Source organism: Hemiscyllium ocellatum, chromosome 47 (genome assembly GCF_020745735.1).
Source record: "Hemiscyllium ocellatum isolate sHemOce1 chromosome 47, sHemOce1.pat.X.cur, whole genome shotgun sequence".
Classification (NCBI taxonomy): domain Eukaryota; kingdom Metazoa; phylum Chordata; class Chondrichthyes; order Orectolobiformes; family Hemiscylliidae; genus Hemiscyllium; species Hemiscyllium ocellatum.
Window position 1 is genome coordinate 15,211,792 of NC_083447.1, and position 26,238 is coordinate 15,238,029.

At 49.4% G+C, this 26,238-nt stretch overlaps 1 protein-coding gene across 8 annotated transcripts in view; it reads left to right on the top strand.

Annotated features, from left to right (window-relative positions):
• Nucleotides 1-26,238, top strand: part of LOC132836786 (homeobox protein Meis1-like) — a 407,589-nt gene that overhangs the window by 277,330 nt on the left and 104,021 nt on the right. For all 8 annotated transcript variants that reach the window (XM_060856248.1, XM_060856254.1, XM_060856255.1 and 5 more), the window contains exon 7: nucleotides 8,706-8,814. In XM_060856248.1, coding sequence (XP_060712231.1) covers nucleotides 8,706-8,814 — 109 coding nt within the window. The remainder of the gene's footprint in view (nucleotides 1-8,705; nucleotides 8,815-26,238) is intronic.

Genomic DNA, 26,238 nt, shown 5'->3' on the forward strand with positions numbered 1-26,238 from the left:
GCGTGTGTGTGAGTGTATGTGTGTGAGAGAGAGAGAATGTGTGTGTGAATGCGACCCTTATCATTTTTAAAATCTGTTTTCTGGCTCACTAATACCCTTTGAGGAGGGAAATCTGCTGTCCTTACCCAGTCTGGCCTACGTGTGACTCCAGACCCACAGCAATGTGATTGACCCTGAAACGGCAAGGGACCAGGTTCATCGACAGATACATGGGAACTCTGCCCCCTGGACGTTCCCCTCCCCAACTCAACTTTACCTTCAGTGTCTCTGGGTCAGAATCCTGGAATCCCCTCCCTCAGGGCATTGTGGGTCAACCCACAGCACACGGACTGCAGCGGTTCAGGAAGGCAGCTCACCCCCCCCACCTTCTCAAGGGGGGGCAACTAGGGACGGGGCAAGAAATGCCAAGCCCAGCAGCAAAGCCCTCAATTGAATTGAATTGATTGTCACGTGTACCGAGGCACAGTGAAAAGCTTTGTCTTACGAGCAACACAGGCAGGTCACAGAGAGAAGGAGCACAGACAAGTAAATAACAGGTAAACGGCTGCAAAAACAAAAAATAAACACAGGTCCGGGCGAATGTGAGGAGTTAGTGAGTCCATTCAGTATTCTAACCAATCCCTAACTGATTTGTACAGAAGCTACTCCATTCAAGTCAGAGATGGGTAAGATCCCATAGAAGCGTAAAGAAAATAATAAAACATTTAGAAATGTGCATCATGGGCTGAAGCTGTTGTCAGATGTCATGGGGACCGAATGGTGTGATAGCAATACAAGTCTTTCTTTCTATTTAAAATGTGTTAATGCCAGCATAAAAATAGAGGCCAATAAATGTCACATCTGATTTATGTGTTTATTTGGTAATATCAGTGCTATCTTTTTTTAGTTTCTTGGATTCTTGCACTTTTTACTCTGAATAGCTTTTTCTCTCATATTTCAGATTACTCCGTCTCCCTTGACAGTATCTGATAGATAGCGAGCGAAAAATATTATTGTTGTACATGGGGAAGAAAGAAATAGCTCTCCTTTAAATAGATTGTATCAGTAATTACTTTGACTGTATTTGTAAGCACCAGACCCGGTCTTAAACTTCAAAGCAGATTCATTAAACAATGATCAGAACTCATAAACGATGTTATTTTATGTTGGCTAAATTTTGCCAGCTGCTCGTATATTAAAAAAATTGCAACTCTTTGGAGTAAAACAATGCTGTAATTAAGATTTGAACATAATTATGTTTTTATCTCATGATCGATCTTAGGTCGGTTCATCTGATATCCAGGACGCGTTTAATAGGAAAAAGGAAAACGTACTGATGTGAAAAATACATTTTGATAAAAGTTCTCTCACAATAGGGTAAATGTAGGGGTTACGCTTCAGCGGGTCGGTGTGGACTTGTTGGGCCGAAGGGCCTGTTTCCACACTGTATGTAATCTCATCTAAAACTAACAGCAGTCTTTCAGTCAGCATTAAATAGTTTCAAACGCTCCAAACAAGTTTGCCATGCTTGGACTGGAAATGAATGCTTTCAATCGTCAAACTCTCTCTCCGTTGACGAACAAACTAAAATCTGTCAAAAATCACACAACACCAAGTAATAGTCCCAAAGGTTTATTTGAGAGCACCAGCTTTAGGAGCGTCGCTCCTTCATCATGATAGTGGGCACCTGATGCAGGACACAACCACCACCTGTTGAAGCTCCCAAAGCTAGTGCTCCCAAATAAACCTTTGGGACTATAACCTGGTGTTGTGTGATTTTTAACTTTGTCCAGCCCAGTCCAACACCAGCTCCTCCACATCATAAAACCTGTCAGTTAGCCTGAAACATGACTTTACTGACACCAACACTGGGTTTAAATGTATCCCAATGAGATGTAACGTTAGCTACAACAGGAAACATACAGAACGGGGTGGTTTGAGGTGATTTGATGGTAATGTCACTGGATTTGTTAGCTGGAGCACCCCAGGTTAACATTCCGGGGAATGAGGTTCAAATCCCACCACAGCACCTGGTGAAAGTTGAATCTCATAAAAGTCTGTAATTAAAAACCAAATCTAACAGTGATCGATTGTTGCAACTGGTTCACTTCAGGGAGGTAAGACTGCCTTCCTTAACCAGTCTGGCTTCCACGTGACTCCAGCCCAGGTTCAAGAACAGCCTCTTCCCTGACGTTAGTATACTGCTGAATGGACCTTCCTAACCTCAAGTCTGATGTTGATGTTGTTTTGTACACTTCCTGTAGAGTGTAACCTTTTGTGTCTCGCTCTGTCTAAACACCCTGTGCCTTGTTTGCGATGATCTGCCTGTATTGTTTGCAAAACAGAACTTTTCCCTGTACTTAAGCACATGTGAAATTAACAAAAAGAAATCAGGGCTCACAGTAATGTGGTTGAGAAGTTCTTCGAGAAGGTGACCAAACAGGTAGATGAGGGTAACGTGGTTGATGTGGTGTATGTGGGCTTCAGTAAGGTTGATAAAATTCCCCACGGTAGGCCAAAGCACAAAATACAGAAGCATGGGATTGAGGGTGATTTAACGGTTTGGGTTAGAAATTGGCTAGCTGAAAGAAGACAGAGGGTGGTGGTTGATGGGAAATGTTCATCCTGGAGTTTAGTTACTAGTGGGATACTGCAATGATCCATTTTGGGTCCACTGCTGTTTGTCATTCTTATAAATGTCCTGGATGAGGGCATAGAAGGATGGGTTAGTATATTTGTGGATGACACTAAGGTCGGTGGAGTTGTGGATAGTGAGGAAGGATGTTTTCAGTCACAGAGGGATATAGATAAGCTGCAGAGCTGGGCTGAGAGATGGCAAATGGAGTTTAATGTGGACAAGTGTGAGGTGATTCATTTTGGAAGGAGTAACAGGAAAGCAGAGTACTGGGCTATTGGTAAGATTCTTGGTTGTGTAGATGAGCAGAGAGATCTCAGTATCCAGGTATGTAGATCCTTGAAAGTTGCCACCTAGGTTGGTAGGATTGTTAAGAAAGCATACAGTGTGTTAGCTTTTCTTGGTAGAGGGATCGAGTTTCGGAGCCACGAGGTCATGCTGCAGCTGTACAAAACTCTGGTGCGGCCGCACTTGGAGTATTGCGTACAGTTCTGGTCACTGCAATGTAGAAAGGATGTGGGAGCTTTGGAAAGGGTTCAGAGGAGATTTACCAGGATGTTGCCTGGTATGGAGGGAAGGTCTTATAAGGAAAGGCTGAGGGACTTGAGGCTGTTTCGTTAGAGAGAAGAAGGTTGAGATATGACTTAATTGAGACATATAAGATAATCAGAGGGTTAGACAGGGTGGACAGGGACAGCCTTTTTCCTCGGATGGTGATGGCGAGCATGAGGGGACACAGCATTAAATTAGGGGAAATAGATATAGGACAGATGTTAGAGGTAATTTATTTACTCAGAGAGTAGCAGGGGCGTGGAACTGCCTACAATAGTAGTAGACTCACCAACTTTAAGGGGATCTAAATGGTCATTGGATAGGCATATGAAGTCATAGAGTCATAGAGATGTACAGCATGGAAACAGACCCTTCAGTCCAACTCGTCCATGCCGACCAGATATCCCAACCCAATCTCGTCCCACCTGCCAGCACCCAGCCTGTATCCCTCTAAACCCTTCCTATTTATATACCCATCTAGATGCCTTGTAAATATTGCAATTGTACCAGCCTCCACCACTTCCTCTGGCAGCTCATTTCATACACATACCACCCTCTGTGTGAAAAAGTTGCCCCTTAGGTCTCTTTTATATCTTTCCCCTCTCACCCTAAACCTCTAGTTCTGGACTCTCGGACCCCAGGGAAAAGACTTTGTCTGTTTACCCTATCCATGCCCCTCATAATTTTATAAACCTCTATTAGGTCACCCCTCAGCCTCCGATGCTCCAGGGAAACACCCCCAGCCTGATCAGCCTCTCCCTGTAGCTCAGATCCTCCAACCCTGGCAACATCCTTGTAAATCTTTTCTGAACCCTTTCAAGCTTCATAACATTCTTCCGATAGGAAGGAGACCAGAATTGCACGCAATATTCCAACAGTGGCCTAACCAATGTCCTGTACAGCCGCAACATGACCTCCCAACTCCTACGGATGAGAATGGAATAGTGTGAGTTAGGTAGGCTTCAGATTGGTAGCACAGGTCAGCACAACATCAAGGGCTGAAGGGCCTGGACTGTGCTGTAATATTCTATGTTCCATGTTGATTTTTAACTGCCCCCGGCAATAGTTTTAACTTCATCTCTGGTCAACAAACAATAAAAGAAAAATTGTCGCGATGTGGGAGTTGACGGTATTTATCACCCGTTCCTAATTGCCCTCGAGCTGAGTGTCACATTTGGCCCTTTCAGAGCGCAAGTACGAGTCAACCACAGAGTTGGTTTGGATTCAACTGGATTAGGGCGGCACGGTGGCTCAGTGGTTAGCACTGCTGCCTCACAGCGCCAGGGACCTGGGTTCGATCCCGGCCTCAGGCGACTGTGTGGAGTTTGCACCGGTTTCCTCCCACAATCCGAAGCTGCCCAGGTTAAGGTGGATTGGCCATGCTAAATTGTTCGTGGATGCGGGGATGGACCGAGGCGTGGGTCTGAGTGGGATGCTCTACAGGGGGTTGGTGTGGACTCGATTAGCCAAATGGCCTGTTTCCACACTGCAGGGATTCTATGATCGTCAAATTTCTGAATGGATACCTTCGGCATCAATTACTGGAAACATATGTTGTACCTGGGATGATGTATCACAAAACTGGAAATAATTGGAGGTGTCGTGGACAGCGAAGAAGATTGCCTCATAGTACAACAGGATCTGGACTAGATGGGCCAATGGGCTGAGCGGTGGCAGATGGAGTTTAATTCAGATAAATGCGAGGTGCTGCATTTTGGGAAAGGCAGGACTTATACACATAATGGTAAGGTCCTGAGGAGTGTTGCTGAACATAAAGACTGAGGAATACAGGTTCATAGCTCCTTGAAAGTGGAGTCACAGGCAGATAAGATAGTGAAGAAGGCATTTTGTAAGTTTGCCTTTATTGGTCCGTGCATTGAGTACAGGAGTTGGGAGGTTGTGTTGCGACTGTACAGGATGGTGGTTAGGCTGCTTCTGGAATATTGCATTCAGTTCTGGAAAGATGTTGTGAAACTTGAAAGGGCTCAGGAAATATTTACAAGGATGTTGCCAGGGTTGGAGGGTTTGAGCTACAGGGAGAGGCTGAACAGGCTGGGGCTGTTTTCCCTAAAGCGTCAGAGGCTGAGGGGTGACCTTATAGAAGTTGATAAAATCATGAGGGGCATGGATAGGGTAAATAGACAAGGTCATTTCCCTGGGGTGAGGGAGTCCAGAACTAGAGGGCATAGGTTTAAGGTGAGAGGTGAAAGATATAAAAGAGACCGAAGGGGCAACTTCCGAACACAGATGTATGGAATGAGTTCCAGAGGAAGTGGTGGAGGCTGGTACAATTACAGCATTTAAAAGGCATCTGGATGGGTATATGAACAGGAAGGGTTTGGAGGGATATTGGCCAAGTGCTGGCAAATGAGACATTAATTTAGGATACCCGGTCGGCATGGATGAGTTTCCGTGCTGTCCATCTGTATGAGTCAAATTGTAAATAAAGTTCAGAGAACCATTAAAAAAAAGTCCACTATGTTGTTGTGGGGCTGGAGTCGCATGTAGGCCCGAGCAAGTAAGGATAGCAGATTTCTCTTCTGGTGAACTGGGGGTGGTACGGTAGCTAGCACTGCTGCCTCACAGCGCCAGGGACCTGGGTTCAATTCCTACCTCGGGCGACTGTCTGTGTGGAGTTTGCACATTCTCTGGGTGTCTGTGTGGGTTTCCTCCGGGTGCTCCGGTTTCTTCCCACAATCCAAAGATGTGCAGGTCAGGTGGATTGACCATGCTAAGTTGCCCGTAGTGTTAGGTGCATTAGTCAGGGGTAAATGTAGGGGAATGGGTCTGGGTGGGTTGCTCTTTGGAGGGTCGGTGTGGACTTGTTGGGCCGAAGGGCCTGTTTCCACGCCGTTGGGAATCCAATCTAATCTCAAAACTGGAGAATATCCACAAAACCGGGTGGTAGGTCTCACGATTACGGGGACAAGTTTTAATTCCAAATTTATGTTCTACAAGTGGTCTGTGTGTGGGGGTTGGGACTGAGCCCACACACCCTTGACTCAGTCTTTGAATGACCAAACAGGTGCTATTAACAGTTTGCACTGCTCCCACCACCCCCAGCATTCCACACCCCACCCCACCCCCTCAGCGATTTCCCCCTCCCCACCCCCAGGGCAAAATTATTCCATTTTTGTCACACTCAGTCACGGTTCCACCCTGCCCTTCAGCTCGTTGTGAACTCGACTCACTTTGGACGCAGGCACCAGCGATCAGAGTTCTGGTTTGACGCAGTGATGTTATCTTGGCTCCCAAGATGCTTTTCAGGATGACGTCACCCTGCTAAGCCCACTTAAACCCACGGTTGAATTGTGAAGGCAAGGTTATTTCAAAACCGAGGGCAGGTTTTGGGTTAGTAGAGACTCTGCCTCCTCCTCTGCCCACTGGTCAGTTCACCCCCTCCAAGCTGCCATTATATCCCTGTCTCCCAGAGGTCCCCTATGAAAATAGCAAGTGTGAGGGGGAAACAAAAACCATCTGGTGGGTCAATCTTTGCACTGACCCTACTCTTGCCTGGCCTTTGTTGACCTGTCAATTCCCGCTTCACCTTTTGGGTCCTGGTTGGATTCCGTGGTGCCTGCTGGGAAGAGCAGACGGTCATCGAGGCTGGAGCAGTTGGGTGGCCGCTGGCCAGTTGGGTGGCCGCTGGCTAGTCCACTTATGGGGGCATCACAGCCAAGAACAATCTTCACCTGAACGCAGTGTGTGCCCGACACAGGTGGGCTTTTGGGATCGGACATGGCTCAAGCGACCGAGAACTACGAACCCTTCCTGGGCTTACCCTCATTCAAGAGAATACAGAAAGCGCTGGAGAAACACGCCAGGTCTTGCAGCAACTGTGGAGAGAGAGAGAGAAAGGAAGAGAGAAAATGCAAAGATAATACTTCAAGTCTGGTCTTACCCACAACGCCAATATAGTACTGTATCCCTACAGTGTGGAAACAGGCCCTTTGGCCCATCCAGTCCACTCCGACCTTTCAAAGCGTATCCCACCCGAACCTGTTCCCCATTAGTCTACATTTCCCCCTGACTAATACACCTATCCTACACATCCCTGAACACTACGGGCAATTTATCATGGTCAATTCACCTAACCTGAACATCTTTGGACTGTGGGAGGAAACCGGAGCACCCAGAGGAAACCCACGCAGACACGGGGAGAATGTGCAAACTCCACACAGACAGTCGGCCGAGGTTGGAATCGAATCTGGGTCCCTGGCGCTGTGAGGCAGCGGTGCTAACCACTGAGCCACTGTGCCACCCCAGGAATAAATAAAACAAAAGAAAAAATAAGTCACGTAGATAAAATATTAGGATTGATGACCAATGTTTTTAGAACAAGATAGATGGAGAGTGGGTTAGGGAGGGCGTGCCAGAGGTTAAAGGTGAGGAGACAGATGGTAAGGAGGATGTAGGTGAAAAGACATCTGCTGTCTTTACACAGTCTGGCCTACACAGGACTCCAGACCAACAGCAATTGGCTCTTATCTAAAACACTGGCAAGACACCAAGAGGGAAAAAAAAGGTCAAAAAAAAAGTGAAAATTGGAAACAATTGGAGCCCTATTCTGAGGGAGTTAGGATAAGGTGCCATTTGCAAGTTTCACTGTTTATTTTTCCCCCCATTTCAAGGAAGGTTAGGGCTGAGCGGCCTTGTCGTTGTCCCACATCCTCAGGAAAGAATTTAAAGAACTGATGTGCCAACTCTCACCTCCTGGCAGCGGGAAATGGATACACTTCAGTGAATGCTCATTTCCCTGTGGATTTACATGAGGAATTGTGCGGTCTACTGCTGCTCACATTCTCTATGAGGCCTACCCAAGAGGCCCTGCTCATACTGAGAGCACAGCACAGAATTTAGGCCCCATTATGGCCTTGTTTCTTTTGGGGCCTTGTGTTGAGCTGTCAGAAGGCCTTGGGTTAACCGAGCTCGGAGGTATTACGTCCAGGTTAACAAGAGGGTCACAACTTGGATCTGTGATTCCATCCACTTAGCGAATTGAAAGCGCCTAAGTGCAGAATTGACATGAAAAAGATCAATCTGTCATGACTGTAAGTGAAATCCAAGCGCTGTATCTAATTCCTAATGAGACTGAATAAACTGAACACTCATTACAACCCTCAGGCCTTCTGTATGATATGAATTTGTGTATGAAACATATTAACGTGTAATAGGATTAACCACAAAGAGAAAAAGGATCTAACAATTATTAAGCCCCTTTCAGTGATGGGGTGGCTTTGGGCAGCTCTGAATCCGCTAATTATTACTGTCCATCATGAGCATAAAATCAACTTGCAGATAATTATCTACGTTTTCCTTTCCAAATTGGGATTTTCATGAAAGTAACCTGACTGTTTATGCGTTTCCTTAATTATTTTCTCTCACAGGCCCAGTTTCGGAAAGAATTCGAGGCCTAACTCCTCCCGCAAGCCTTGGCTGTTGCTTCTCACCAAAATGGCCGCCCTGTGTCTTTGTCGTTGTAAAATGGCCACGCGCTGTCTGTCATTTGAGTGAACGGTTTCCCTCTTTGTCTCCGCAGAACCACTGGACCCGAGACCATGATGACACGGGGTCCACCCATTCGGGCACACCCGGGCCCTCCAGTGGGGGCCTCGCATCGCACAGCGGGGACAACTGCAGTGAACAAGGTAACTCCCCGTCGCCACAGTGCTCCCTCTCGGTCTATTCCTGCGATCCCTCGTGGGGAAAGAGAAAACTGAAAGAAAAAAGGTCGGTGTCTCCAGGAGGCTACCTTAGTGGGCATCTTTTCAACCATTATGGCAAACGATAAGACGCCTACATTCCAATAGGCCCCAGGTCCCACTGTAATTTCAGCCTACTCACCCGTGCGGGGAGGTGGGGTGTGGTGGGGAGGGGGATGGTGGAGGCGGATGCAGAGTTCCCAATGTCTTCCTCCCCCTCCCACCCCCACGCCGCCTCTGCACTTGGACTGGGCCGCAATGCCCACTGAGCTGAATAGTCACATTTGTTGAATGGCCATTTTGGACAAAGCCACTTGAAATACAGTCACCTCAGTCCGGGCGAACAGCTTTGTTCAGGGCGTTTCAGGTGCTGTGACCTGTGTGTATTAACTGGAATAACACATAACGTAGGAACAGGCCATTCGGCCCAATGCGCAGAGTCTTCCAGCAGCATGTCTCGTTTCCCTTAACCGAATCTGTCCAATTCAGTGAGCTCTGCATTAAAACTGTCTCTGTGTGGAATACAGTTCCTCCTGAATTCCCTGTTGGATTGATGAGAGACTGTTGTCTTTAAGATTCCTGGTTTGGAACAGTTGGGATTACATTCTGTCTACTTACGACAGGAATGTGGTATGATTTTATGTCGAGGCTGCGTTTCCTTGGATGGTTTCCACAGACCAGGAAGGAGTCCAGAACCAGACGCCACACACTTTGAGAACTGAAGGCCTCGATGGACCTGACACGTTCGCTTTGCTTTCTCTCTCCGCACAGATGCTGCCAGACCTGCCGGGTTTTGCCGGCAATTTCTGTTTTTGTTGCGTATTTCCAGCATCTGTTGGTCCTTTTGAAGTTCTGTAGGGTGTTTTTTTTCCACAATCTGAGGAAGTAGGCCATTTCAGACTGAGATGAGAGGAATTGCCTCCATCCAGAGAGTGGAATTCTGTGTCACAGCAAGGGGTTGAGGCCAGAGCATTGAAAGTATCCAAGAAGGAATTAGATTGAGTTTCAAAGGAATCAAAGAGTGTGGGGGAGGAAATGGGAACAGGGGACTGACTTGGATGATCGACCATGATCCTCTTGAATGGGGGAGCAGGCTCGAAGGGCTGATTGGCCTCCCTCCCAATCCTATTTACTTCGTTTCTGTCAGAAATTGCACTTCCACTGAGTGAGGCGTAAAAGGGATGCTGAGTCTGGAGGGACAGTGGAGCTCTCTGAACCTGTAAGGTCAGAGGTTAAGGTGACAGTGTCAAGCATTTCCAGGTCAGGTCGAGTGTGGGGGTAAAGGCCGCAAAATACCAAATTGTTCGATGAGCCAGAATGTGAGTAAGTTTCTCTCCTGACGCTGAGGAAGGGCAAATCTCAGGGTCAACGTGGTGAGAGGAAGGAAGTCATCATTTCGAGGCTTTACCTCAGAACTCAAGGGAGCTGAGAAGGAGGTGGCCCTCAATACTGTCGAAAGCAGGATATGAGAAACCAGATGAAGGAGAGAGTGAGGGCGTGGGGGTGATCAAACATAGTAGGCCAACCATTTTATATCCAAGATCTCCACCATGAAGAAGGACACAGGCAGCAGATCCTTGGGAACACCGTCCCCTACAAGTTCTCCTCCAAACCATCCTGACGTGGAAATATATCGCCGTTCCTTCAGGGTCACAGGGTCAAAATCCTGGGATTCCCTCCCTCAGGGCATTGTGGGTCTACCCACAGCACATGGACTGCAACGGTTCAAGATGGCAGCTCACCCCCCCGCCTTCTCAAGGGGGCAACTAGGGATGGGGCAACAAATATTGGGCCCAGCCAGCGATGAAGATGTGTCTTCACGACGTGATGACCCTGGGCTGGTGGGTCGGCATTTCACGGTCCCCCCTTGATGCCCAGAGAAGTTGGCAGGAGACTTACTGTAGAGTTGGCATTGACAGTGGGGTGGGGGCAGCGGGGGGGGAGGGGAGGAGCGTGGGGCTCAAATCCCTAGCAAATGGTAGAATTTGAATTCAATCACAATCTGGAACTAAGACTCTAATTGGACTGTGAAAGTGTTCAGCGATTATTGTAAAAATCCCGTTTGTTCACTGATGCCCCTATCGGAAAGCAAAACCTGCCGTTCTTACCTGTTCTGGCTCACACATGACTCCAGACCCACGACAATGTCAGAGTGAGTGTGGGGTTAGGGTCACCATTCCCTCCAGCAAGGGTATAAAGGCCAACAGCTCCCCGCTTTAAGGGGTTATTCCAGTGCTGTTTCCCAGCGCCGACCAGGAGCCCATCGGAATGTCAGAGAATGGGAAGTTCCCCAGCCTCGAATCCTGCAGCAGTCTGATACACACCCCAGGACTGTACCCTCTCCCCATCGAACTCCCCAGAAAACCCACAGCTTTACAATGGTACACTTCCCCCCTCAACTTGGCCATCGCTGTCCTTCACACACCCCCCTTTCCCTTTCATTTCTCTTTTCACCATCTCCCCTTCCCTCCTCCCCTTCTCCTCCACCTCTCCCTCTATTTCCCCCCCTCTTTTCCCTGCTCCCACTCCTCATTTCCCCATCTCCCTCACCTTCCCATTTCCCTTCTCCCCTCCTCCTCCCCTCCCCCTCTCCCTCCCATTTCCCCCTTTCCTCCCCCCACCTTCTCATTTCCCCCTCTCCTCCCCCTCTCCCCTCCCCCACTCCCTCCCATTTCCCCCTCCTCTCCCCCTCCCTCCCATTTACCCCTCTCCTCCCTCTCTCCCTCCCATTTCCCCCTTTCCTACCCCCTCCTTCTCATTTCCCCCTCCTTCCCCTCTCCCTCCTATCTCCCCTCTCTCCTCCCCTCTCCCCCTCATTTCCCCTCTCCCCTGCCTCTCTCCCTCCCATTTCCCCCTTTCCTACCCCCTCCTTCCCCTCTCCCTCATATTCCCCTCTCTCCTCCCCCCTCCCTCCCATTTTCACTCTCCCCTCCCCCTCTCCCTGCCATTTCCCCCCTCCCCTCCCCCCTCTCCTCCCCATTTCCCCCCTCCCCTCCCCCCTCTCCTCCCCATTTCCCCCCTCCCCTCCCCTCTCCTCCCCATTTCCCCTCCCCCTCTCCCCTCCCCCCTCCCTCCCATTTTCACTCTCCCCTCCCCCTCTCCCTCCCATTTCCCCCCTCCCCTCCCCCCTCTCCCTCCCATTTTCACTCTCTCCTCCCCTCTCCCTCTCATTTTCACTCTCCCCTCCCCCTCTCCCTCCCATTTCCCCTCTCCCCTCCCCCCTCCCTCCCATTTTCACTCTCTCCTCCCCTCTCCCTCTCATTTTCACTCTCCCCTCCCCCTCTCCCTCCCATTTCCCCCCTCCCCTCCCCCCTCTCCTCCCCATTTCCCCCCTCCCCTCCTCCACCCCTCCCATTTCCTTCTCCCCGTCCCCTCACTCATTCCCCCCTTCTCCTCTTCCCATTTCCCCTCCTCCTCATCTTGCCCCCTCGCCCTGCCCTCTCCCCCACTCCTCTCTCTCTGACTCGTCGCTGCCCCCCACCCCACTTCTCCCCCCTTTCCCTCTCCCCATCTCCCTCGCCACCCTCTCTGAGCAGTTCCACAGAACTTCCTTCCAAACTGAAAAACCCAGACAACGGCGTGGGGGAAGAGCTGGCTTTGTAACTTTAATTATTCTTGCATTTTTAAAGAGGGTCTGGTCTCTCCTCCTCTCTCCCCTTTAGATAATAACTTTCAGTTCTCCACATCATTAAACATTTAGCAATCCAAACCATCCCACATCGGGAGGTCAGCCGTGAGAGGCGAACACAGCTCGAAGAGAAACCGAGCTGGAAGCTGGGTGTCTCCCTGGGATTTAAAGCCAGCAGGGATTCCTGGGCTTTGAACTTCATCAGAATTCACAGCTTAATCAATGAACTATTGGAGGAATAATTAAAGGCCCAAAGAGGAGAAATCAGCATCATTTTTAATTTAACATCCACGGGAGCAGTGATCTCTCTCTTACCAGGCAGGTAGAGTGGGAATCACAGCGCGTTAATGAGAAAGACAATGTTCGGAGAGGTTTAAAGATTTGTCAGTGCAGCGAGGCAGGAACTGCTGGGGATGGGGAGCTGCGCACACAGGATCAGGATTCGTTCCCTGCCTTTGCGAGGGCTTCAGCAGGAAATGGGTTTCGCTCTGTGTAAAGTCTGATTGGGAGTGTGTGCTTGTGCATGTGTGTGTCTGTATACATACATGTGTGAGTGTGTATATTCATGTGTGGGTATATATACACGTGTGTCTATGTATGTATGCAAGGGTTTGTGTGTATATGTACACATGCGTATATACACGTGTATGTGTGTGTATATATATATATGTGCATAAGTGTGTGTGTACATAGTGTGTATGTACATTCAAATATGAATTTGTACTTAAATACATACGTGTGTGTATATCATATATATACACATGTGTTAATGTGTATACAAATACATATATATGTGTGTATATACATGCATGTGTAAGTGTGTATATACACGTGTATCTAAGTCTGTGTGTACATGTGAATGTGTGTATATATGTATACATGTGTGAATGTGTATATAGATATATATGTGTGTATACAGACACTTATGTATATATACATGTGTGCAAGTGTGTGAATATGCATGTGTGCTTGTGTGCATATACATGTGGGTGTAAGTATGTGTGTATATACACGCGTGTGCATGTATGTGTGCGCATGTACACACATCTCAAGGAGAGAGAGGAATGGGGGGGAGAGAGGGGGGAAATGAGAGGGAGAGGGGGAGGGGAGACGAGAAATGGGAGGGAGAGGGGAAATGGGATGGGTGAAGGAGAGAGGGGAAATGGGAGGTAGAGAGTTGGGAGGGAGAGATAGAGTACATATATGTGTGTATATGGATGTGTGTTTGGTGTGTGCATGCACTTGTCTGTGTGTATACATGTGTGTGCATTATATACATATATGTGTGGGTATACACGTGTGTGAGTATAAATAGTTTTTAAAATTTCATTCATGGGATGTGGGTGTCCCTGGCTATGCCAGCATTTCTTGCCTATCCCTAATTGGCACTGAAGAGACGTTGCTCTGGGTTTGGAGTCACCTGTAGGCCAGACTGGGTAAAGATAGCAGGACATATACCCTACTGCTACTGGGCGTCGGTGGTGGAGGGCGGGGATGTTTGTGGGTGTGGAGTCAATCAAGTGAACTGCTTTGTCCTGGATGGTGTCGGGCTTCTTGAGTGTTGTTGGAGCTGCCCCCATCCAGGGGCAAATGGGGAGTATTCTGTGGCTTCTCCTTTCAGGCTTGTCAGTGGTTGGGGAGGCAGGTGATGAGTTATTCACTGCAGCATTTCCCAGCCTCTGACCTGCTCGTTATCCCTGTATTTATACAGTGAGTCCAGTTGAGTTTCTGGTCAAGGGTGACTCCTGTGATGTTGATAGTGCAGGATTCAAAGATGGTAACACCACTGAATGTCAAGGAACGAGGTGAAGGTTGTCTCTTGTTTGATTATCTCCTGGCATTTGTGTAGTGCAGGTATAATTTACGTAGAACGTGGCACAGTGTAACATGGGAACAGGCCCTTCGGCCTATCAAGTCTGTGCCAACCATGATGCCAGTTTAAACTAATGCCTGCACGTATCCCTCCATTCCGGGCCTATCCATGTCTAAAAGCCTCTTAAACGTTGCTATTCTATCTGTTTCTGCCCCGGCAGCGTGTTCCAGGCTCCTATAACCTTCTGTGTGAAAAAAAAATCCCTCACACATCTCCTTTAAACATTCCCCCCCCCCCCCCCCCCTCACCTTAAAGCTGTGCCCGCTAGTATTTGGCATTTCCATCCTGGATTTCTCGTCTCCCCTCCCCCTCGCCCTCTCATTTCCCCCCTCCCTCCCCCTCCCATTCCTCTCTCTCCTTGAGATGTGTGTACGTGCGCACACATATATGTACACACGTGTATATACACACATACTTACACCCACATGTATATGCCCGCTAGTATTTGGCATTTCCATCCTCCGCCCTATCCACGCCCCTGATAATTGTATCTATGTCTCTCAGCTCATCCCTCAGCCTCCTCACGAAAACAATTCAACTTTGTCTGACCTCCCCTTATGGCTGATACATTTCATTCCTGCGACATCGTGGTTAAACCTCTTGTGCACCTTCTCCAAAGCCTTGTGGTAGTGCGGTGACCAGAACTGCACTCAGTACTCCAAATGTGGCCTAACTAAAGTCCTGCGCAGCTGCAACATGACTTGCCAACTTTTATATGCCCTGAACGGTGAGGGCAAACATGCCCGATGCCTCCTTTACCACCTTATCCACTTCTGTTGCCACTTCCCAGGAGCTCCACACCTGCAACCCAAGATCCCTCTGGATATCAACGCTCCAAAGTTGATAATGGAGTTCAACCCTGTCAAGTGTGAGGCTGTCCATTTTGGAAGGACAAATAAGAATGTGGAATACAGGGTTAATGGTAGGGTTCTTAGTAAGGTGGAGGAGCAGAGGGATCTTGGGGTCTATGTTCATAGCTGTTTGAAAGTTGCCACTCAGGTGGATAGAGCTTGTAAGAAGGCCTATGGTGTATTAGCGTTCATTAGCAGAGGGATTGAATTCAAGAGTCGTGAAGTGATGTTGCAGCTGTACAGGACTTTGGTTAGGCCACATTTGGAGTACTGTGTGCAGTTCTAGTCGCCTCACTTTAGGAACAGTGTGGAAGCTTTGGAGAGGGTGCAGAGGAGATTTACCAGGATGTTGCCTGGAATGGAGAATAGGTCGTACGAGGATAGGTTGAGAGTGCTAGGCCTTTTCTCATTGGAACGGCGAAGGATGAGGGGTGACTTGATAGAGGTTAATAAGATGATCAGGGGAATAGATTGGGTAGACAGTCAGAGACTTTTTCCCCGGGTACAACAGAGTTTTACAAGGGGACATAAATTTAAGGTGAAGGGTGGAAGGTATAGGGGGGATGTCAGGGGTAGCTTCTTTACCCAGAGAGTGGTGGGGGCATGGAATGCGCTGCCTGTGGGAGTGGCAGAGTCAGAATCATTGGTGACCTTTAACCGGCAATTGAATAGGTACATGGATGGGTGCTTAAGCTAGGACAAATGTTTGGCACAACATCGTGGGCCGAAGGGCCTGTTCTGTGCTGTAATGTTCTATGTTCTATGTTCTAAAGGACCCTGCCAATGGAATTTCCTCCTGCATTTGACCTGTCCAGAATAATTCCTTCACAATTTCCTAGATCAGACTCCAGCTGCCACTACTCTGCCCAGCTTTCCAACCATATCGATACCCTCCTCTCTCCTTTTGCAACCTTCCTCACTATCCACAATCCCGTCGTTGCTTGTGGCTTTAAACTTACTAATCAGACCACCTCCAGGCCCCAGCAATGTCCCTTCCTGCCTCCCTCAGTATTCTGGGATAGATCCCATCAGGCCCTGGGGGGAGGGAATTGGCTACCGTGAATGTTTCTCCAAACACTCACCCAGCTCTTCCTGAAACGAGAGTGTGGAGCTGGAAAAACGCAGCGGGAGGAGCAGGAGAGTCGATGTTTCGGGCATAAACTCTTCATCAGGAAAAGGGCTCGTGACCAAAACATCGATTCTCCCGCCCCTCGGATGCTGCCTGACCGGCTGCGCTTTTCCAGCGCCACACTCTCGGCTCTGATCTCCAGCATCTGCGGGACTCACTTTCTCCTTGCTCTCTCTTAACGTGGATTTGCCCTAGAATATTAACATACCCATCCCCCGCCCCGAATCTAACCAATGCCCTTTTCCTTGGCGAATACCAGGGTAAAGTACTCACTAAGGACCTCACTCAGTTATGGAACGATAGAGGTGTACAGCACAGAAACAGACACTTCGGCCCAACTCGTCCATGCTGACCAGGTATCCCAACCTAATCTAGCTCTAGTTCTACACATGAATGCCCTCCTTTGGACCCTACCCTTTCCTTAAAGTATGGATAAAATGCCTTTGGATTCTCCCTAATCCTAATAGTCGAGGACATTTCACAGTCCCTTTTCTCCTTCCAAGTTCCTTGTTTACGTTATTTCCTGCTTCCTTTATATTGCTTAAGGGCCTTGTCTAAATTTCAGTTTCTTAAATCTCGCACCTGCTCCCTTTTTCTCAGCTTGCAATGCCTCTTGCCATCCAGCGTTCCTGAATCCGGCTATCCTCATCTTCCACGCTCACAGAAACACAGCTGCTCCTGAACTCTGATCGTCCGGCCTTTCAAAAGCTCCCACACGTCTGGTGTGGATTCACCCGCAAACAGCCGCTCCCCCTCTCCCTCGCCCCAATCCGATTTCCCCAGCTCCTGCTTAACATTAGCCTTTCCCCAGTTTAGCACTGTCACCCCAGGACTCGACTTAACATCATCTCTAACGATCATAAAACTTGCAGAATTATGATCACTGTTTCCAAAAGGCTCCCCCTGAAGTTTCGATCACCTGACAGGCTCATTCCCAGAAACAAAGTCTCGTTCAGTCCCTTCCTTTCTGGATTGTCCACGTATTGTTTCAAGAACCCCTCCTATCAAATGCTGCCCTCCAAGTCCCTAGTACCAAGGGAGTCCCAGTCAATATTGACACTAAAGTCACCCACTACATCCTTGCCTGATCTGCTTACATATCTGTTCCTCCATCTCCTGCTGGCTATTGGAAGGCCGATAGTATAACCCCATCATAATGACTGCACCTTTCCTGTTCTACCCATAAGGCCTTGCTGGATGAGTCCTCCAAGATGGCCTCTCTCAGTGTGGCTATAGCATTCTCCTCAATCAGTCATACAACACCCCTCACCCCTTTTACATCCTTCCCATAGAATCCCAGAATCCCTACAGCATGGAAGAAGGCCGTTCGGCCTGTCAAGTCCACCCCGCCCCTCTGGAGAGCATCCCACCCTGTAACCCTGCATTTTCCATGGCCAATCCACCCTAACTCACACATCCCTGGATACTATGGGGTGATTTAGCATGGCCAATCCACCCTAACCCACACATCCCTGAACACTATCGACAATTCAGCACGGTCAATCCACCCTGACCTGCACATTTTCGGACTGTGGGAGGAAGCCGGAGCATCCGGAGGAAACCCACACGGATGAGGGGAGAATGTGCAAACTCGACACAGACAGTTGTCCGAGGCTGGAATTGAACCTGGGACCCTGGTGCTGTGAGGCAGCAGTGCTAACCACTGACTGAAGCATCTAAACCTTTGAAAGTTGAGCTGTCCTTCTCTCCACCAAGTAATGGCTACCTCATCATAGTCTGATGGATGAACCCAGGCTCTAACCTCATCTGCCTTACCTGTTGTAGTTCTTGCATTGAAATAAACACACTTCAGACTGCCAGTCCCAAAATTAAACTGGCCCTACCTGTTCCTTCTATTGGACTGACTTGAGTCAAACATTAATCTTGTCCTCAAACACTCCACATGCTGATCTACTGCTCTGCTTCCTGCCCCCCACCCCGTGCCACCCTAGTTTAAACCGTCTCGAGTGGCACTAGCAAACGTCTCTGCCAGGGGAGTGGTCTCCCCAGTATCCCTGAAGCAGGAATCCAGAAGCCCCGGCTGGGGGACATGGATTAGAATCCCAACTCGGTGGAGCATGAGATCCCGAATTAGAAAGCAGTGCGGGGAGACGGTGTCTGTAAAACTGTCAGCGATTGTTGTTCAAAAAACCCTGTCTGGTTTGCTGTTGCCTTGGTGGGGATGTGTGTCTGCCATCTTTACCCGGGTCTGGTTGGTTGCCTTGGTGGGGATGTGTGTCCTCCATCTTTACCCGGGTCTGGTTGGTTGCCTTGGTGGGGATGTGTGTCCTCCATCTTTACCCGGGTCTAGTTTGCTGTTGCCTTGTTGGGGATGTGTGTCCGCCATCTTTACCCGGGTCTGGTTGGTTGCCTTGTTGGGGATGTGTGTCCGCCATCTTTACCCGGGTCTGGTTGGTTGCCTTGTTGGGGATGTGTGTCCGCCATCTTTACCCGGGTCTGGTTGGTTGCCTTGTTGGGGATGTGTGTCCGCCATCTTTACCCGGGTCTGGTTGGTTGCCTTGGTGGGGATGTGTGTCCGCCATCTTTACCCGGGTCTGGTTGGTTGCCTTGGTGGGGATGTGTGTCCTCCATCTTTACCCGGGTCTGGCCTACATGGGACTCCAGACCTGCTGCAGCATTGTCGAGCCTGAACTAGTTTAACGAGACACAGGGCAATTAGAGGCAGGGAAATAATACTGACCTTGCCACATCCCATGACAGATTTTGTTGTCACAGGCCTTCAATTACAGGAGTACAGTGACAAGTGTCAAATGTCTTCCGCCCCTCGGGACCATCTCAAATACAAAGTGGTAAAAGGAACAGAGTTATGCATGACCTTCATGGGATAAGTAGACATGTTTTTTATTTATCACATGATGAGAGCATCGCTGGCTAGGCCCAGCATTTATTGCCCATCTTTAATTACCCAGAGGGCAGTTAAGAGTCAACCACATTGCTGTGGGTCTGGAGTCACATGTAGGCCAGACCACATAACGAAGGTAGTTTCCTTCCCTAACGGACATGAGTGAACCAGATGGGTTTTGGTACATGGTCATCATTAGACTCTTGATTCCAGAATTTTCTGCCAGGGCAGGATTCGAACCCGGATCCCCGGAACATTGCCTGGGTCTCTGGATTCACAGTCCAGTGATAATACCACTAGGTCTTGGCCCAGTTAACCTTTTCTGCATCAACTCGTAAAATACTAGAATAAAGTTCAAAGTTCAACAGTCTTTGATGAATCCTCTGCTTAGCTCACTCTCTCTAGGAGGCCTCAGCTACCTGTTCTTGACATCGCCATGGTTACCGAGAGAACTTCCCCATCGTTTGCTCTTCCCCTGTCAATGTCATCGCTGTCTCTAAGCACCTTGTGTCGTCGAAAGGCACCTGGACATTACTTAGTTAATAAGCACTAGGCAAAGGAAAGGGGATGTTGTTGTGAGGAGGGGAGTGGGGAGAAAAAGAGGCAGATTAACATGGGAAGGGGGTGGGGAATGATCCTGGAATGGGTGATGAAGACGGAGCTGAGTTTTCCGAATCACAGCTGGAGTGAACGGCACAGTATTGAGGGAGGAGATGCGAACCTAAAGGGTGGTGCTTTAACAGGCCGTAGCGGTGGTAGTGACAGAGGGATGAGATGTCCTCATTAGGCCGCATTCGGACAAGGTGCCACTGACCGAAGCTATAATCAGAGATACACCCTCTGCCTCCAGCACATTCTCAGGGAGCGCTGGAGACAGGCAAAGCAGGGACTGACGAACAGGAGCGAGAGGTCAGAGGTCGATTGGGGACAGGCTCGCTCTCTGAGAGTGTCTATTCTTCGTATAGTGCCCAGCACGTGGCGGATGGTGGAGGGAATGGGGGAGTGGGGACCAATAATTGAAGGAAGGAGCATTTCAGTATGAGTTGAAGCTGCTTCAACACGGGCGCGGTGATCGTGGTGAACTGGGAGGGGAGGGGATTAATTCCCTCCGATGGCCTGGGACAGAGAATTAACCCATCACGCAGCGGGCACGCAGGATGGCTGAAACCCCAGAGACCGAGTCAGAGAATAAATCACCCTCCCCTGCAAGATGGCCGAGGTGGGAGATCACGTCCAGGGGCTTGGAGGTCAAGTTTTAGAGTGGTGTTGCAAAATGCTTCAGGAATTAATGTGTCATCTGCCAGGGGTCCGCTGTTCCCAGAGTCTAGAGGCTAGAGAGAGAGAGAGAGAGAGAGAGAGATCCCTCATCGGGAAGGTTAAACTAATGGCATTTGCTGTATTGTTGCCAGGATGGAGGACAAATGCAGGCCTAGCCAGTGACGTGCACATATCACAAGGGAATAAAAGAATGTGACAGGGATAGAGAGGGCAGAGAACAAGAGAGGAATCATCCAATTAAATAATAAAGAGCTGATTTGCTTCCTGATTGGTGTATGGACTGAACGTTAATGGGAAATTGGGACTGGCTGACTTGGAAATATATCGGCGTTCCTTCAGTGTCGCAGTCTCGGAATACTCTCCCCAAGGGCATTGTGGGTCTACCTACCTACAGCAGTGGTTCAAGATGGCGGCTCACCATCACCTTCTCAAGGGGCAACTAGGGATGGGGTAATAAATCATGGCCCAGCCAGCAACCCCAACATCCCTTGAGTGAAAAAGAATAGATTTGAGAGTGGGGTGGATGGGACTGGATGGGACTGGGGGTGGATGGGACTGGGGGAAAATGGGACTGGGGATGGATGGGACTGGGAGGAGGGTGGGATTGGGGGATGGATGGGACTGGGGATGGATGGGACTGGGGGTAGATGGGACTGGGATGAGGGTGGGACTGGGGATGGATGGGACTGGGGGTGGATGGGACTGGGGGTGGATGGGATTGGGGCAGGGGGTTGCTGTTGACCCTCAGCATGATGGCGAGAGTGAGGGGAGGGTTGCTGGGACTCTGAGGGGAGTCTGCAGGGAGGCAATGGTTATGCGGGAGAAAGGGGGTAAATCCAGGAGTGGGGAGTGGAGAGCATTGGGAGGGGAACAAGGAAGGCAGTGTGACATGTTCAAAGTGACACGTACGAATGGATCCAGTTGTCAGTGGGTGTGGTCTGTGATACAGCCATAACTCTGCCTCTCTCCACAGTGTCAATGTGAGGGAGCGTTGGACATTCCTCCATCCCTCTGTCCCTCTTCCCCTTACCCAACTCATTCACAACGGCCATAGACTGCACGCTGTAGATCCACTGGATCCTGATCACTTTGTTTCAGACTCAGTGCCTATGCCTACCTCACTGTCTCTCTGTCCCCAGTCTCTGAGGGGTGGTTCAACCTGACATCAAACAGGCTCAGTCAGTCACACGTGGCCGGGTGGAATGAGTCCTGGGCTGGAGGATCCTGGAGGATCCCGGATTGTTAGAGAGGGGCAGGAGCGGGCCTCAAAATAACGGGGGGGGAGCAGATCTCGGACTGAGTTAAGGAGGAACCCCTTCACCCAAAGGGTTGTGGATCTGTGGGATTCCCTGCCCAGTTGGGGTTACCTCATTGAAAGTCTTTAAAGGCAAAGGCAGATTTTTGCAAAGTAAAGGAATTAAGTGAGAGGGAGGACTGAGTCCCTGAGTCAGCCATGATCTTATTAAATGGCGGAGCAGGCTGGAAGGGCCCAGATGGCCTACTCATGGTTCTGACGTTCCCCTCCTCCTCCTCCTCTATCCTCGGAGCTGTTCCAGTCTGAATCAGTTGGCAATCCATTCCTTCATTAACACAGCCTTGCTAATTGGTCCCCTCGCTAATTTGAGCCGCACATGCTGAACGCATTAGTCTCCCATTGTATTCAGACCCTGCAGCAGAATCCCACCTGAAGATGTCTCTTTCCCTCACTCCCACGGCCTCCCCCCTGCCAAAAATACCAGATGGGGGGTGGGCGGGGGGGGATGTTGGTGGATCCTCAAACACCTTCCCTGAACTAACTCCTTGCCCAAGTCACTGAGAGGTGGACTAAGGGGGAGGCGGGAGGGAGGTGGTTAAAGGTGAGTCTTATGAGACGTAATTACTTCAGAATTAAAACTACCATCCCCTGCCTGTGCAGATGTGCACAAAGAGAGCATTTCGTTTCAGGGAAAGCTGGATTAATGTGTGAGGGGAAGAGCAGAGTAGAAGGAAGACAGCCCCGGGGCGAGAAGAGGGAAGGTCCGCCCAGGCCCACGCGGTCCATGAACGCCATCCCAGGCCCAGTTGGGCGGAATCACAGGGGGAATTGGCACAGCCCAATTGGGAGTTGGGGCGGGGGAGGGATACAGAGTTGAGCACCATGCCCTGAGGACAATCCAACAACAACAACAACAACCCCTTGCAGTTGATCTAGCGCCCAAGGCTCGCACGTCCCGGAGGTGGGGCACTCACGGAATGAATGAGCCACACAGAGAGATCGGTGTCCCAAAGTGTGGCTGGAGAGGCAGGGTTCAGGATGGAAAGCGTGGGGGAAAGCGGTGGAATCCCAGAGTTCCAGGCGGCTGAAGTCATGTACATTGGAGTTTTTAAAAAAAACGTTGTTCATGCGCTGCTGGCCAGGCCGACATTTATTGCCTGTCCCTAATTGCCCAGAGGGCAGTTAAGAGCCAACCACATTGCCTGTGGGTCTGGAGTCACGTGTAGGTCAGACCGGGTAAGGTTGGCAGTTTCCTGAAAGACATCAGTGAACCAGATGGGGCTTTTCCAACAACGGTCATCCCATGTCTCTTAATTCCAGATATTTACTGAACGCAGTGCTGTGGTGGGAGTCAAACCCAGGTGCCCAGAGCATTACCTGGGTCTCTGGATTAACAGTCCAGCGATAATACCACTAGACCATTGCCTCCCCTGCATGTGCAGAAAGGCCCGTAGCAGTGGGACTGAGAGTTGAACCTGACCAAGAAAGCGTAAGGCAAAGTCTGTTAAATGTGTGAATGAGACATGTTGATCCAACCCATAGTGGTACCTTTTATAGATGAGATTAGATTCCCTACAGTGTGGAAACAGGCCCCCCCGGCCCAACAAGTCCACACCGACCCTCCAAGGAGTAACCCACCAACACCGATTCCCTCTGACTAATGCACCTAACACTATGGGCAATTTAGCACGGCCAATCCACCCTGACCTGTACATGGTGGGCGGCACGGTGGCTCATAGTTAGCGCCTGAGACCCGGGTTCAATTCCCGCCTCAGGCGACTCTGTGTGTGGAGTTTGCACATTCCCCCCGTGTCTGCGTGGGTTTTCTCCGGGTGCTCCGGTTTCCTCCCACAGTCCAAAAATGTGCGGGTCAGGTGAATTGGCCATGCTAAATTGCCCGTAGTGTTAGGTGAAGGGGTAAACGTAAGGGAATGGGTCTGGGTGGGTTGCTCTTTGGAGGATTGTTGGGGGGGACTTGTTGGGCCGAAGGGCCTGTTTCCACACTGTAAGTAATCTAAGAATCTTTGGATTGTGGGAAGAAACCAGAGCAGACACGAGGAGAATGTGCAATATGGAACTCCTCAGTGACCTTTTCTGACACTTTCCGGGTTTGTTTTTTGACTGGTTTCTCCCTCTCGAAACCAAGCAGAATGAGGTACGGGGCTAACACCAAATACACTGTCAGTAAATGGGGCAAGTCAGTGCTTGGGTACTGGCTGGGCCCACTACTTTTTGTCATTTACATAAATGATTTGGATGCGAGCATAAGAGGTACAGTTCGTAAGTTTGCAGATAATTGGAGCTGTAGTGGGCAGCGAAGAGGGTTACTTCAGATTACAACAGGATCTGGACCAGATGGGCCAATGGGCTGAGAAGTGGCAGATGGAGTTTAATTCAGATAAATGCGAGGTGCTGCATTTTGGGAAAGCAAATCTGAGCAGGACTTATACACTTAATGGTAAGGTCCTAGGGAGTGTTGCTGAACAAAGAGACCTTGGAGTTCAGGTTCATAGCTCCTTGAAAGTGGAGTCGCAGGTAGATAGGATAGTGAAGAAGGCATTTGGTATGCTTTCCTTCATTGGTTAAAGTATTGAGTACAGGAGTTGGGAGGTCATGTTGCGGCTGTACAGGACATTGGTTAGGCCACTGTTGGAAAATTGCATGCAATTCTGGTCTCCTTCCTATCAGAAAGATGTTGTGAAACTTGAAAGGGTTCAGAAAAGATTTACAAGGATGTTGCCAGGGTTGGAGGATTTGAGCTACAGGGAGAGGCTGAACAGGCTGGGGCTGTTTTCCCTTGAAGTTTCGGAGGCTAAGGGGTGACCTTATAGAGGTTTATAAAATCAGGAGGGACATGGATAGGGTAAATAGGCAAAATCTTTTCCTTGGGGTGGGGGTTTCCAGAACTAGAGGGCTTAGGTTTAGGGTGAGAGAGGGAAAATATAAAAGATACCTAAGGGGCAACTTTTTCACACAGAGGGTGGTACGTGTATGGAATGAGCTGCCAGAGGATGTAGTGGAGGCTGGTACAATTACAACATTTAAAGAGCATTTGGATGGGTATATGAATAGGAAGGGTTTGGAGGGATGTGGGCCAGGTGCTGGCAGGTGGGACTAGATTGGGTTGGGTTGGTATGGACGGGTTGGACCCAAGGATCTGTTTCTGTGCTGTACATCTCTATGACTCTATAAAGTGACATGGTGACAGGAAGGATCTGCGTTCAAATCCCAGCGTGGTCAGCTTGGTGGTATTTTAACACAATGAGAAAGAAAATCCTAACTAGAATCAGTTATGGTGTCTATGGATTGTTGTTAAAAACCCATTGGGTCCCTCAAGGAGGGAAATGTGCCATCCTTACGCGGTCTGGCCTACATGTGACTCCAGACCCACAGTAATGTGGCTGACTCTGAACTGCCACTCATCTTGAGTGCATTCCAGGATGGGTAGCCAATGCCATCTTTGCCATTAAAGCCCTCTTCCCATTTCGAAGTTTATTTTCAACTTTTCGCTGGGTTTAGATTAGATTAGATTACTTACAGTGTGGAAACAGGCCCTTTGGCCCAACAAGTCCACACCGACCCGCCGAAGCACAACCCACCCATATCTCTACATTTACCCCTTACCTAACACTACGGGCAATTTAGCATGGCCAACTCACCTGACCCGCACATCTTTGGACTGTGGGAGGAAACCGGAGCACCCGGAGGAAACCCACACAGACACGGGGGGAATGTGCAAACTCCACACAGTCAGTCGCCTGAGTCGGGAATTGAACCCAGGTCTCAGGCGCTGTGAGGCAGCAGTGCTAACCACTGTGCCACCGTGCTGCCCACTAGTCACTGACCATCCCCAGCCGTCCCCTTGAGAAGCTGCCTTCCTGAACCCGCTGCTGTTCATATGCTGTCCGGGTTGACCCACAATGCCCTGAGGGAGGGAATTCCAGGAATTTGACCCAGCGACAGTCAAGGAACGGTGATATATTTCCAAATCGGGATGGTGAGTGGAGGGGGACTTGCCAGGGGGTGGTGTTCCCATGGATCTGAAGCCCCTCGTCCTTCCTGGTGCAAGTAGTTGTGGGATTGGAAGGTGAGGAAGACAGACTCATGGGTCATGGGAAGATGGCTGTTTGAAGAGGACCGTTGATTGCAGGAATTACCTGTGAGGTGAAGGATGTGATACGTCACAGGGCAAGATGGTTGTGTGCAGCTGGACTTTACCATTAGGATTGTCACAGAAATAAGGGCTTTACAAAGTAGGAGAAAGGAACTTGAGGCAACTTGAGAATGGGGACTGCTGTGTTGAGCTCCAAAGTGGTGTCGATGTTGCTCTTTGCAATTCGCCCTGAAGAAAGTTTGTTTGCAAAGAAATCTCCTCATCGCCTGATTAAAGTGCGTAAAGAAGATTGGATTATTATTGTCACATGCACCGAGATACAGTGAAAAGTGTTGGATTGTGTGCTATCCAGCCAAATCCTACCTTATGTGAGTACATC